At 35.9% G+C, this 15,126-nt stretch overlaps 1 protein-coding gene across 3 annotated transcripts in view; it reads right to left on the bottom strand.

Moving 5' to 3' along the window:
* The window catches only part of FRZB (frizzled related protein), a 56,817-nt gene that overhangs the window by 1,988 nt on the left and 39,703 nt on the right, over positions 1–15,126 (bottom strand). For all 3 annotated transcript variants that reach the window (XM_021668887.2, XM_012468614.3, XM_064373281.1), the window contains 3 exons: positions 7,184–7,249; positions 3,020–3,224; positions 2,565–2,628 (listed from right to left, as the gene is read on the bottom strand). In XM_021668887.2, the coding sequence (XP_021524562.2) occupies positions 2,565–2,628; positions 3,020–3,224; positions 7,184–7,249 (335 nt within the window). The remainder of the gene's footprint in view (positions 1–2,564; positions 2,629–3,019; positions 3,225–7,183; positions 7,250–15,126) is intronic.

Genomic DNA, 15,126 nt, shown 5'->3' with positions numbered 1-15,126 from the left:
GTACTTCCCAAACTTCAAACATGGATATTGCATGGGGAATTTGTTAAAATTGCCAATTTTCATTCAGTAGGTCTGAGACAGGGCCCAAGATTTTCATTACTAACAAGCTCCCAGGTGATACCTATGTTGCTGGTCCAGGGACCACATTTTAAATAGCAAGGATCATCAGATCCTTGGGTCAGGTGGCCCAAGTTCAAAGTCTAACTCCCCTACTTACCGTGTGAAGTTTCTTGAATTTACTAGACTTCATTTTCATCATTTATATGTTGGAACTGAGAATCTACTTATAAGAAGTAGATTCATCTGAAGATTGATAAAAATATATACAAAGTGCTTAGCATATAGTAAATTAGTTATTGTTTTTCTATTACTGAAAGTCATTCTTCATTTTAGTATACTTTACTCCACAATCTTGTTTTCCTATTTTATAAACAGTCTGATTCTCAACTTCCCAAGGAAGTCCAAACATCTTGAATAGTTTGCTATAAGAGACTTAGGTAAACAACCATTTCCATGAAAAAAAAAACCATAATAATAAGGTTTCTTATACAATTCTTGATTGATCCACTAAGAGCAAAACTCAGCTAAGAAAAAATCTGATTAAAAACCAACATCCTCCATAAAACTTTTTTTACACATCTTCAAATTGACTGGAAAACTAAAATGGGGATCTCAATAATTCTGGCCAAAGGAGATTTTCTACTCAAACTCTTTAGCCCTCAATATCTGCAAATGAATTTAAAATTGTTCAAATTATTAGTTTTTTTTCCTTTAGAGTATTTAAATCCAGACTGAGAATATAAATGACCTCACAATAACTCTGCAAGTCCCCTGCGTAAAGCAATGGGAAATACTGAGAAAGCAATGGAAAACGGGACAAACAAGCCACATGTCCTGTCAACAACACAATGATATTGTTTTGCTACCAAAAGAGGAGCAGTAAGCCTTGTTACATGCTTTGCAGCAGGGATATTGAAAGCTCTTCCAACTGGTACAGGAATTTAGGACAAATTCCTGTTCTGCATTAGCAAGCAGAAAACCAAATTAAAAAGACAGTAAGAGATTCCAACATACTGAACAAGAGCCACTTCTTTCTTTACTAAACAACAAACTAATTGAAGAGAGATGCAGAGAGAATGCCCACAAGTCTAAACTTGAAATGCATCTCACTTTTGACATATCTACTGAAAGGGGGCAGAACTTACTGGAGGGTAGTTTCCCCTTACAAAATAATGCCCTCTACATTTTTGTAGGTCATTTAAACCCAAATGTGTCTGCTGTGTCAAGTGCCAGATGTATAAGATAAACCGCCCAGGGGTGTTTAACTTACCATGTAAATGTTTCCCAAGCCTTCAAACTTGCAGATGGAAGAGGACGTATTATGTTTGGTAAAGTTCCCATTCCCCTCACCCATCCATACATCCTTTGAGATTTTTTTGTCTCCCTCTACATTCCCCCACCCCATTCTTTTCTTTGAAACAGATTTGCCTAGTGCAGTAAGAAGAAACAAAACCTTCTATAATACAGTCATGTACTATGTGATTTTTAAAAATGTATCAATTCCACAATCTGAGAGCTATTGACTTAAAAATAAGGCTAAATTACTGCTCTAAGGACCTAATTTGTTCAGTTCTCTTACATATAGATGAATGTAGCTACCCTTTGTACATAGGAATTGGTGTTTATTCATTGGACATCAGTGTTTATTTTCTTACCCATAATTTATTCTCCCCTTCTCACAAACTGCAGTTTGTTCAGGGAAGCAATAACCCTGGATTTAAATAGACTACATTTCCTAGGCTGTTTTGCAGCTAAGTAAAAGTTGCTTGATGAGACTCTTGGAAATCCCTTTTACCTCCTCTTTTTCCTGCCTGAAATGTAGATGTGATAGTAGAGGCAGAGCAGCCGTATTGTGACCTCCAGGTGAGCGTAAGTATGGAAGCAATGCCTTTAAAAATGACAGAGCAGCTGGTCGTGGTGGCTCACGCCTGTAATCCCAGCACTTTGGGAGGCTGAGGCAGGCAGATCACCTGAGGTCAGGAGTTTGAGCCCAGCCTGACCAACATGGAGAAACCCCGTCTCTACTAAAAATACAAACTAAGCCAGGTGTAGTGGCACATGCCTGTAATCCCAGCTACTCAGGAGGCTGAGGCAGGAGAATCGCTTGAACCCGGGAGGCGGAGGTTGCACTCCAGCCTAGGCAACAAGAGCAAAACTCCTTCTCAAAAAAAAAATAATAATAATAATAATAAAAGGTAGTGCAATAAGCTAGAAGAAGCCTGACAATGTGGAACCACCCTGCCAGGACTGGACTACAGCTAGACTCCTTGTGAAGAGAAATTAGGGCAACTGTAGTTAGATCTTTGATACACATACAGGGAATTAATTCCTTAAATGAAATAGACATCAAAGATAAATTCAGCTCCTGGAATATATAAATATATGCATACTAAATTTTAGTATTTCTCATATAGTTGAAGGAAGCTCTTTCATTTTAATGACAGATGGCTGGTTTTCTACTTTTATTTTCTGTGTATTACTTCAAACATAAAATACAGGCTTACCTTAACTTTTTTACCAAGACGATCCTTCCATTTCTCAGCTATAGAGCCTTCCACCAAGAGTAATCTGCGTTTTTAAAAGAAGCAACCATTTTTGAAAAATTAAAACCTGTTACTGAAAAGTACAAGTAATCAGTGCCAAGAAAGACTTACATGTTTATTCTTGAATAGGACAGCCAAGATTTAGAATCGTTATTATTAACCATTTGTGAGTCAGAGGGCCCTTTAAAAAATGAATGAAGTTATGGTCCCTCTCCCCGGAAAAATGCAAACCATAAACTACACACATACACCCATTCCATATATGAAATCAAGGATCCCAACTAAAACTTACCTGTAATCCCCAAGAAGGTGGACAGATCCCAAGGTAAGAATGTGAGGGTAAGATCTCTAGACAGAAGTGCAATGAGAGTAGGATAAGCAAAGCAGTTATTCTGTATCCTTAATGAGTGAATTACCTGGAACGTTCCTCATCTTCATAGCCCATGATGACGTATTCCTCATTAACATTAAGCGGAGGACAGAGGCAGCCAGAGCTGGTGTAGAGGTTGACAGTATCCCGTGGAATGTTCACCAGAGAAGACTTTAGAATCTCCTTCACCTCCACTACTGCAGTCACATCATGGCACTTTGTCTTTATCTCTTTAACTTTAGCCCGAATGACTGGGATAAAAGACAAGAAAAGCTGATAATAATATGACACATAATAGGTACCCCATTCAAAAAAGCAAAAATAGCCTTCTCTTCAGTTAATTCTTATCCACTTAATATTCAACGAATGGAACAGAAAAGTTAGCCAGATATTTTCGCCTTAGACTGCAGCGTGCAACATACAACCACACATGGCCTCCTAATGCTCTGCCCTGCTCCCTTTACAATTTGTGGCTATGCATATATTCGTGTGTATATATGCATGTGTGTGCAGGTGCTTTTGAGAAATCCATTTAGAGATTCAAAGATTGAGTCAATAATCTGATATGATTTTGCTCCAAAATTCCATTTTGGATGTGTATATGTGCATGTGCAGCTCCAATTGCTGCCAACAGGAATTTAAACTATGTTAATCCCACGATATGAAAAGACCTAGTACTTAAATATGCTTTCTTTCCTTGGCATTCCTTTATCAGGTCTATTTTTATTTTTATTGCTTTTTATCATTTTTTTAAATCAGGTCTATTAATAGGTTTTCTCAAGTGGTGGGCCTCTTTAGTGTTATAAAATTGTCCTGCTCAATAGTGTTTCCAAACTGGTTCTGCAGTCTTTTCACCTGCCTCATTTGGGTTGCTGTTCAGTTATTAGCTCCTTTCTTTCTCTGTGTTCAGTACAGATTGTCTTTTATATTCTCCTTTATGTGGGCTACATTTTCTTCTTTGTTCAGATATCAGGTCCTTTCTTCCTTTGTGTTCAGTGCAGATTATCTTTTATATTCTCCTCTAGATGGACTACATTTTCTTCTGGAATAAAAATTGTCACCACTAGACATTATTTCCTCCATCTGCCTTGAAGTCAGACACTCCAACACTCCTTCCCCTCACATGCTACAGAATCTATTCTCAAACGTCAATTGCATCATTCTACCTCTCTCGATGGATATATTGGCACCCAATTTACGTCACAAGAGTCACTTTACTTCTCAATGTAACAACAAACGGCCTTCAGTTGCAAAGTTAAAGTATTTGACTCAGAATCTAGAAAGTATAGTTCTGCTTCTTTTCTGTATGTCCCCCCTTTAAAAGAGTCAAATTGTTTAGATTCCTGCTTCTAGTAAATGAGCTTTTAAAAGAGCAGTTTTAAAACATCAAGAAAGAAGTAAAATGTCAATTAGTAAAAAGACAATGGCATTTCTCCCAGTACCCTCATTGCTCCAGTTCAATATCCATGGACATTATATAGAGGAAAACACAGTTTACCCAAATGAGTCAATGTTTCAAAAACTTTTTAGACATGTAATTGCAAACCACTTTAATCTGAGTACCTTCCCACATATTTTAGAGGTTTTGGACTATAAAGGATTAGAAGAAAGTAATCCGTGAAAAATATAAAACCAGCTAATCAACCATTCCCCCCATTAATGCTCCAATTTCATCACACAAACAATATTCTACCAGTGCAACACACATGACAGAAATTAAGTTACTAATGAATTCTAAAAACTTCACATTTCAGTCTTCAGAGAATTAGTTGCCTCAAGTATGATAACTTGTAGCAAACAAAAGGTGTACCCAACTGTCCTCACTTGGTTCAACTGGCAAGTGGAGTCCCTGTCTATTCATGTTCTCCCTATTCTGTATTTAACGAAAGATAAGATTGCCCTTTTTGAAATGCCATTTGGGAGAATCAGATGAGAAATTCTCAACCCCAACTAACAGGCATTTTTGTGTGACCTGGCTTAAGTGTACGTGCTTCATAGCATCCATCAACTATTAGAGATTAGTGAACTGTGCAAATGTTCTCAAACTAATGATTTATTTACCCAGTGTCTACTATTTTCATTAGAAATTTTTAGCACATGTACCCACTCCAAAATAAATATCTTTCTACAAGACCTACTTTTTTACTCAAGTAATTTTGTTAACACTTAAGGAGTTTTTCACAGAATTAATCCGAATGAAGTAGAGGTTTTGTCTAAATTTCCAGTTGCTCTCACCTTGACTTTATTTTCTCAGTAGACACATGCAGATATAGAAGACAAAAAATAAAAATATTTTGCAAGTAAAATATATTTCCTTTTCAGAATTCTTTCTTCTATTTAATCATTTGAGTGCCTCCCTTTCCCGAAGAAACTGTAAGTAAATCCCAGACAAATGAAATCTTGAAACTATGATCAACTTAGCTATTACTTGGCTACAAAAAAGAAATTATCTGCTACTTTTCACTAATTATGATCCATATCCCATTTTATTTTATGATATTCATTCAGCTATCTTCTCTAAGACCTTCACTTTCCATGACTTGTCTTTCAACTTTTAACAAAAATAACAGCAACAACTATTGCAGCACTAAAGAAGCTCGGATAAAATGAAATTTGAACATAGGATAAGTAAAATAAATAATTACATTTCCCTGATATAAAATTTATATGTTTTTGTTCTTAGCATTACAGTATTTAAAAGTTTATATAGCATTTTTCAATCTTAACAAGCTAATCTCCTAGAAATTAAGGCCTCTTTTTTCCCTAGGGTTCTTCACATCAATCAGTAGAGAAATGGGTTCCTAGATAAAGCAGCCAGGCATTTGACTTCTTAGATAAACATAACCTTACAAACTTCTGAGCATCCATCATTAACTAAGAAAAGCTACATTCCTCTTAAGATGAGTAGCAAGCAAAACATAAAATTCCATTGAAGAAAAACTTGGGAAACAAGGTGGATCTGTTTTAAGGAGATTTAACTAAACCAAAAATTTTCAACTTTATATTTTTTAATACACTTCATTTTGAAAGATATTGAAGATAACTCTTACAGCCTTATTCATTTCTCTCCTTCCAACTCCCAAAAGTATAGAAGAAATAAATCTGCTCTATATATCATATATACTTTTAAATAGTGCACATAAATGCAATAATAAAACTCTTATTTTAATAAGGTTCACTTTAAAAGTCTGTTTAATCGCTATGTTTACTCATGGACTCAACATCAATAGTCTTATGCAGAGACAGTAACATATCTTTTACTAATACCATAGATATTAGAAAAAATAAAAATGCCTATGGAATACAGTAAATATCTGTTAGTTCCTTATGTTTCAGCTGGAAAACTCTGTAAATTGCCATTTCTAAATATAATGACTGTATAAATAAATTTATGACTCTTGACTCTAAATATATACCAGCATCCAAAAGTACATTGTGAACAATCAAAGAAGGGACAACTTAGATTCAATAATCATTGATAAAATCAGGATGGTAATATATCTCATGGGGCAGCTGAGAAAATTAAAGATAACGCATAGAAATCACTTAGCACATAGGACAAAAATGGCAGGCTTTTTAATCCTTCAGTTAAGTTTGTCAGCTACATTTGGATTGGTAGCTCTTCAATTAATATTTAGTTTATTAGAATGTCAGATTTTAAGTCAAGCTAGATACAACACATTTCTTTAGCTGAATACCAACAACTTCTACAAGTGTTGCTTTCCAAATCTATCTGTGTTTTTCATGGGATAGGCTGACTGACAAAACCAAGTTTGAGTCTTTCAACAGTTCCTTATGCATCAAAGTGCTCTTCTGTTCACCCAGTGAAGCACAACTGATGGCCTATGCAACCCAACTTGAGATCAAATCCTCCTTCAGCCTCCAGGTAGGGAAGAGTCCCATGTATCTTGATACTTAATCTCTGTGTACTTATGCGCATGGCTCTAAGAGGACAACAATACTGCCTGGTGTGCTTCAACATCAACCATGTCTGCTTGGTATGCTCGAACATCAACCATGTGTTAAGCATTTTGCCCATGGGAGCCATGTTAATTGGTTGGGGCAGAGGGACTACGCTCCTAAAAGTTGTCTTTTGGTTTTTAAACCTTATTCTTAAATGGCTCTACTTATTTACATGTGCCCATATTCATGGGTGCATCCACACACCTTAACACAGCAGTTTATAAATCAACCATGAAGTTTTCCTTACCATAGTTGTAATTGTTCCGGAAGTAGGTCTTCTGCGTAGCTCTAATAGGCTTACATTTACAGCGTTCTGAAAAACACAATTTAGTTATAAGCACATTTCCAATATTAGCTTTCTTTTGTTTACTCATGTTTTTTGCTGAAACTAGATCTCAGTTTGGTTGTGAGAAGGCTCTTGTCACTTCTGCGTGTCTGATCTTTTTCTCCTGGAAGTACATTCCTGTTTATTCTATCCACATGGCCTCTTATTCAATGTCAGTATGGGCATTGTTTCCATTCTCAACAAACCACCCAAATCTTGAGGAAATGCTGTTCACCCCCATGCATGAGAATAGCATGACCCCTTAATCCTAAAAGAGGTGTGCTTCATGATTATGGAAATATTAACATCATGAATGCCAACTGGGAGGCAATTTTCTGCCTATGCTCAGGTCGCTGGTTTACCCTGTGGACTACCATCTCATGTTCATAGACTTTTAACAGATGTCACAGCAGTCCTCCTAATATTAGTTCCGAGATCTCAAAGCAACTCGAGGAGATAAGCAAGTGTTATTAAAAGCCAGTGAACTCCGTGAGGTTCTTAAGGGGGGCAGTGAGCCCCTTCTATAGGGTATAATAGCCCCCATTCAACTTAATGGTATTCTTGTGCTTGTTGGAGTAAATTATTATCTACATATTTTGAAAAGAGAAATTTCATGTTTTAAAAATATTTGGTGAGTAGTGACCAGAATGCACATTTTATGTATATATTAGGTTAGTGTAGAAGTAATTGTGGTTTTTGCCATCATAATAATAACAATTCTAATTATCTCAAAATGTTTTCTCTAAGGATGGATTCACTTGACATCTTAGAGAGTAGATTATTATACTTTTTATAGAAGAGCTACACAGCTGAGATTACTTAGCTAAGAAATATACATCATAAGCATGGTAAATTGTCAGGAATTAATGTCAATATAAAAGTAGAAAAAATACACAATTATCTTAAAAGTATTTAATTATATGTAAAGATTTCTTTAAATAATGTCCCTGAGTAAGCTTCATTAAAAATCAAATAGTATGTGCTTCTCTTTTGACACAGAAAAAGGAAATAAGAATACATAAATTAGAGAAAGAACATCAACAAAAAAATTTTTGCTTAAAAAGTGTTTTATGGCTGGACACAAGGGCTCATGCCTGTAATCCCAGCACTTAATTTGGGAGGCCAACAGGGTGAGGCGATAGGTGAGGAAAAAAAAATTGAGCCCAGGAGTTCAAGACCAGTCTGGGCAATGTGGCAAAACCCCATCTCTACAAAAAAAAAAATACAAAAATCAGCTGGTGTGGTGGCGTGTGCCTATAGTTTCAGCTATTTGGGAGGCAGATTTGGGAGGATCACTTGAGCCCTGGAGGTCGAGGCTGCAGTGAGCCAAGATCACGCCACTGCACTTCAGCCTGGGTGACAGGGTGAGACCCTGTCTCAAAAAAAAAGTTGTTTTATGTTAACATGGAGAATAAAAGGCAGAAGCTTTTCTTGACCACTTGTATTTTCTAATGAAAATAAATTTTACTTCCGGTTGAACTTGTCAATAACATACTTTAAAGTAGCAGTCCCAAAATGAGTATCGCCCCTCCTGCCAGAGAAATAAGTATCTCTAATGGGGATGGTAGCAGCAGCAACTGTTGCTCTTGCCCATGACAGAAATGAGAATTCCTCAATGATACGCACAGCTTCTTCCCTTGTTCTGCTGATCATTTTTAGCACACAATTTCTGTGAAGATCTCAGCCCAATAAACAATGACTAACATTAGTGCTCGTTGCTATTTTGAAAAAAAATTACTCCAACAATAACTTTATTAGCATACTGATTATATTCTCATTTAAAAGAGAATGAAAAGTTACCTAGCTTTTGGCTTTTTTACAGTATTTTATTTTGTATTAAAATGTTATATGTATTTTTAAAGAGATATTCTTGAGATGAGAATATTTCTGAAGAAATAAATGTTATGGTATTAGATTTATAAATTATCTTCATCCATATATATATATATAGACTTGTGATTTTTCTACTTAAAAATAGATATCTACCAAAAATAATGCATGTAAATAAATTATCTACACATTTGTAATTCTTCAGAAATTTGCATACAATCAAATAAAAAATTTAGGCAAAAACTATAGCAACTGTCACTTAATTGAGTCTAATTGGATGTTTTTACTTACATATCTGCTGGGAGCATAAACAAATGGATTCCATAAAACTTTCTAGGCAGGGATTTTAAAAAATTATATTATAAAGTGATTTAGTAATATTTCAAGTAGGTATTTACAAAGCTATGCATACACCTACATATACATAGCTAGACTATTACCTAATAGCTAATGAGCTAAGCAAATATTCTTGGAACTAAATTTTGCTCATCTGCAATATAATTCTTATTTCTGGTGGTCTCCAAGGTGACAATGCCATAGTAATTATATGGGACAATGTCTCAATCCCTAACTCTTGCCATAAGCAAATTATCTGTCTAGTTCAAGTAGCTTGATAACATAACAGAATGAGAATTTGAGTTTTTTTTTTTTTTTTGAGACGAAGTTTCACTCATGTTACCCAGGCTGGAGTGCAATGGCGCGATCTCGGCTCACGGCAACCTCCGCCTCCTGGGTTCAGGCAATTCTCCTGCCTCAGCCTCCTGAGTAGCTGGGACTACAGGCATGTGCCACCGTGCCCAGCTAATTTTTTGTATTTTTAGTAGAGACGGGGTTTCACCATGTTGACCAGGATGGTCTCGATCTCTTGACCTCGTGATCCACCCGCCTCGGCCTCCCAAAGTGCTGGGATTACGGGCGTGAGCCACCGCGCCCGGCCGAGAATTTGAGTTTTATACCCACAAAGCTCAAATATGAAAGAACCTTGTCTCATTTATGCTTACTCAACCCAAACATTCATATCTTAGGTTATTCATGAAAAGTGTATCTTAGATCAATAGATCTGAAACATTACTCCTCATGTAAATTACGTTTACACACATCGACATACACATCCCCAAAAGCCCCAAAACTGCGAAATTGTGAAGAATCACAGAGAGATTCGTTGCATGCATTAGTTGTCACCATTTTTTATGCCTGCTACCCTAAATCAGATGTAACAGTTTATTTTTATTACCAATAGTTGATTTGTTGATACTCAGACTTTTTGGGGGGGCCTGTAGCATTACTATCATTTCTAGTTTAAGGGCTAATAGTCTTCTTCTCCCAACTTCCTAAAGGCACAAGCTTTTTAAGTTTTGGCTTTTAGAGTAGAAAATGAAATCTATTATTTACTGAGTTTTAAACAAAATCCATCAGATACTGATTTTTCTTTATTCCACTGTTGAGGAGAAAAGCTTACAAATAAATTAGTCTGCCTTGGTGCTTTATCTGGGAAAAAAAATATTTTAAAAGTCAAAGGAGTTGGTTTTGACAAAATAGGCTAAGAAATGACAAGATCTTCAAACACGGGCAGTTTTAACATTAACAATTCATTTACCTCAAAGCCTGGAATTAATATAGAACCTTCAAATGCGGGACACAGTGCAGTGCTGCATCTTAGGAGCAGCCATGGAAAGGACAGGAAACTGTTTTCAGCTCAGTTCTTTCTCACATTCCCTCCACTCCTCTTGCTTGCTGCTTCTAGCTACTCTCTTAATATTAATGATCTCCTACATATCTGCTAATGAACTTGGAGACTGTTTATTATCCTAGTACAAACATGAGTTTATCACTCTAGTAGAAACCTGAATTTGCAAAGTTAACATGCCCAGTACTTTGCAGAACTTGTTCTGTAACTCAGGGGAAATGCCTCACGATACACATAGTGCCCTAGCGGTGAACAGCCTTGCTGCCTCACAGTGGCTTCTTATAAAAATAAAAATAGTTCAGAGGAGACAAGAATCTTAGCCTTCTTTATTCAAAGCTTTGCTCATACAAATATGCTCACTTATTTTTAAAAAACATAAGGATACTACTATTTTTGATATGATTTCAGAAGATCTAAAGAAATCTAAGTACCTGATCCAGTTATGAAATATGATACTCACTGGACTGTCCCTATTTAATGCAACCTTGTTTGAGTTCAAGCTTAAGTGTGATAAAACTTTCTAACTATCCCTGACCTTTGTTTGAAATTGAATGCTTTTGGGTCTTATCCAGAGCTGTAAGACTATAATTAACTTCATCAGATCCTCAAACTCCCATAACCTTTCATGTAGCATGACTTTGGAGGACTACTATGTTTGAGTGGATATTTTTCTATTTTTTCTAGGAAAAAAATATTATCTGTGCTCAGGACTTATTGTCAAAAAGTAAGGAAAAGGAGAGAACATACAATTGTATTTGTGTTACAATTTCCTTTATAACTTTTTCAAGACTGACACTTTCTAATCAGATCAGAATTTAAATCATTTTAATTTTTACCAGATGCACTGTATGTCTCATACCCTGGCATTTCACCCCTGAAACCCACTCGTCCTCTTTTCCTCCATTTAAAAACACACAGGAGCAAAACACAACACATTTTAAAAGACACAAAAAATAAAATTTTATAATTTGAAGATCCATGTCCTTCACCATGACTTCTTTACTGAGATCTCGATCAATATTTCCAACTGCCTGTAAGAGGGGTTTGTGAGGAGTTCCATAATTTTTAACATCTGGTAACATCCATCACACCATGAATTTGTCTTTATCTATAGAAATGATAGTAGTGTCCTCTGACTCCGCAACTCTGGTATATCTATGCTTCTGTAAATATGAGATGGGAAGGAAAAGAGAACTAACATTTGTTGAACCCTTTCAGTCACTTATATATGAATTCATTCATTCTGCAAATATTGGGCATCTGCTACATTCCAGGCTCTGTAATAAACATGTAGGCCACATGATGGGCTCTACAGACAATCCAGAAGAGGATAAAGACATTGAACAAAAAAAATTACACACAAAATAATTTGTCATATGTGATACATGTTAGGAAATTAAAACACAATGTGTATGTATAAGAAGAACATATCACTTAATGACCTAAACTAGTCTGGCCTCCAATATACTGTGAGAAAATGATATTTAAAGCTTGAAACCTGAAAGGTGAGTTGTAGTCCTCTAGGCAGGAACTGCATCTTTATATATAAGACAAAGAATATTAAGTCCATAAAGGAGACTGAGAAGAAGCAGCCAGTTATGTGGAAGGAAATACAGGAGAGTGTGGAGTTAAAAAAGTGTATTCCAAAATAAAAGCAGGGCAGTCCTCTCTGTCAAATGACCCTCAGAGCTAAAAATGAGTTCAGAGAGAAAAGGGTCCGCTAAACTCAACTTGCAAGGTGATGACTGGACCCTGAGCAAAAGAGAGAATCGGACTTTGAAAGTCAGAAGACTTCATCCACTACACAAGAATAAAAAGGAGAGAAGGGTGCTGATACTGACAAGTTTATAAATTGGTTGGTGGAGTAATGAGGGAGTTCTTTCCAATGGCTTTTATTTTCTTATTGAAGAATGAAGTGACGTCATCAGCTATGGGGAATGAGGGGCTACGAAAAGCAGGATGTGGGCATGTAAGTAAAGAAAGTATAAAGCGGTTATTTCATCAAGTAGAAGGCAAACTTTATAGTGAGTAGGAATGATGGGCAATCTTGATTTTCTATCTGATATTTCTGTCTTGAATTTAAAGTGAAACTAGTCACCTCAGTTGAGTAATTTTCTTAAATAACTGGAGTTGGAATTTGCCAGATGAATATGGCAGAAGAAAAGAAAGCAAAGAAATTGAGGGTATTTTCAAGGGAATGAGAATTGCAATAGACCGTGATATCTCACGCAGACAAGGAGGCCAGAGGCTTAGCAGATAGGAAGTGGTAGCTGATGAATAGGTAATCTCAACATGGTTAAAAAAAAAAGGAAGCAGTGATGACAATACTGCAACAAGTCATGTCAAATGAAAAGAAGTGGTAAGCAAACAGTGGGACTGTTAGAATTAACATTACAATGCTAGCACCACTGCTAGATGGCAAGGCCCAGAACTGCTCATGGAAGTGAGTGGCTGGGGTAGAATAGACTAGCATATTAGTAAAGTGAAAAATCAACGCAGTAGGTGGACCATCTGCCTTACCATCACAGCCATCAACAGCGACAGGAATGGTTGCCATTGTGGAACTTGTTCAGATAGCCCTTAAACATAAGTTGGGCAATATGCCATTCAGGAGGTCAATTCTACTATCCTTCTAGAAACAAGGTGATGGTAAAACATCGCTAGATTCCACCCCGTGGAACATACTCCCTCTTCCCAAAATTGCAAGTCATCAAACGGGCACTTAATGGAAAAATTGACAGGGTCTTATTGTTCCTAGAGCATTAACAAACAAACAGAAACACCGGAACCCTAGAGTTCTGACATCAATGATGAAAGGGGAAAACAACAACACCCGCAGATTCGGAAATTAACTGTATTAAACTAGGAACCATATTAAGGAGGTTTGAATTTAGAAGTCAAATTGATATTATGTTCATACCAGGGTGTACTTTTATACACTAAAAATTAAAATAAAATGATGCACAGAACTCAAAGTCTCAGAAACGCCATGGTATGCCAAAGCAGTCAGTCCCAAGTATATACGTTATGCTTCCCTTTACGTGAAGCTGAATATCAACACCAATCTATGGCAATAAAAATCAGAACTGTGCTTGCCTTATTCTGAGGGCAAGATGGGTGATTGGACACCTGATAATTTTGAGAAATGTTCTTTATCTTGATCTGGATGGTGGTTATGTAAGTATATACATTTGCCAAAATTTAAATGCAGCATACACTTAAGATTTGTAGTATTTTACTACAAATAAATTATTGCTTAATAAAGTTATAACATAAAAATAAGATATTTCTTTCATTTTTTTCATAAAATGAAGTGTTTTCTTGACTTAGCAGTCATTCATTATGTATTTAAAACAATATTTATTTCCTAAACCTATACATAGGGCAAAGAATATCATATTAAATTTTATTTTGGATTAGACCAGTATATGGAAAATGTGATGAAGCTGACTGGCGAACCTAGGTGATATAATAAGGCTTTAAAAAGTAAAAGTAACATTTGCTCAACTTAGCTGTAAAAACAAACCTCAATATTGTAATAAAGGACTCAATTCATAGTAATTTGCACTTAGTAAAAGGAATTGCTTAAGACTGAGAGAACTAACACTATATTAATAAGAAAAGGAAATGCAGTTTATTCCTTTATGTCTTTGGAAAATTTCAAATAAACTGCCTTTCACAAGTTTTCTAGATTCAAGTTACTCAGAATATCCAAAATATAGAAAGAGTCAATACAATTATGCCTGTTTTCCCTCATGACTTCTGAAGTGCTATTTTGTGATAGACTCTAAAGAATCAATTAACAAATAAAAAAGGGGGCTTCACAGCCTTTAGAAGGTCATGTGTCCACTCAATGCCAAGTACATTGAAAAGAAGTGAAAAAAAGGGAGTGCCAGTCACCTATTTGCTCTTTCATTCCATGTCCTTGGCATAGAGAGTGCCTGATACCAGTGTCCCTTACATTTTTTATTAATACATAATAGATATATATATTTTCAGGCACATTGATATTTTCATACATTCACATAATGTGTAAAGATCAAGTTACGGTAATATCCATTGCCTTAAACATTCCTCTTTATGCTATGAACATGTGAATTAGCCTCTAACAATAAATCATTGTTAACTTTAGTTGCCATACTGATCTATCAAACACTAGGTCTTCCTTCTAACTAACTGTATATTTGTACTCATTAATCATCCTCTCTTCATTTCCTCCTCCCTGTTACCTTTCCCAGCCTCTTCAACTCAATTAGATTCATTTTTTTTTTTTAGCTCCCACATATGAATGAGAACGTGTGATATTTGTCTTTCTGTGCTTGGCTTATTTCATTTAACATAATAACCT

Source organism: Aotus nancymaae, unplaced genomic scaffold (genome assembly GCF_030222135.1).
Source record: "Aotus nancymaae isolate 86718 unplaced genomic scaffold, 86718_ANA_hifiasm-v0.15.2.pri h1tg000008l, whole genome shotgun sequence".
In the NCBI taxonomy this organism is placed as follows: domain Eukaryota; kingdom Metazoa; phylum Chordata; class Mammalia; order Primates; family Aotidae; genus Aotus; species Aotus nancymaae.
The sequence above is the reverse complement of the archived record's forward strand: the minus strand, read 5'-3'. Positions and strand labels throughout refer to the sequence as shown.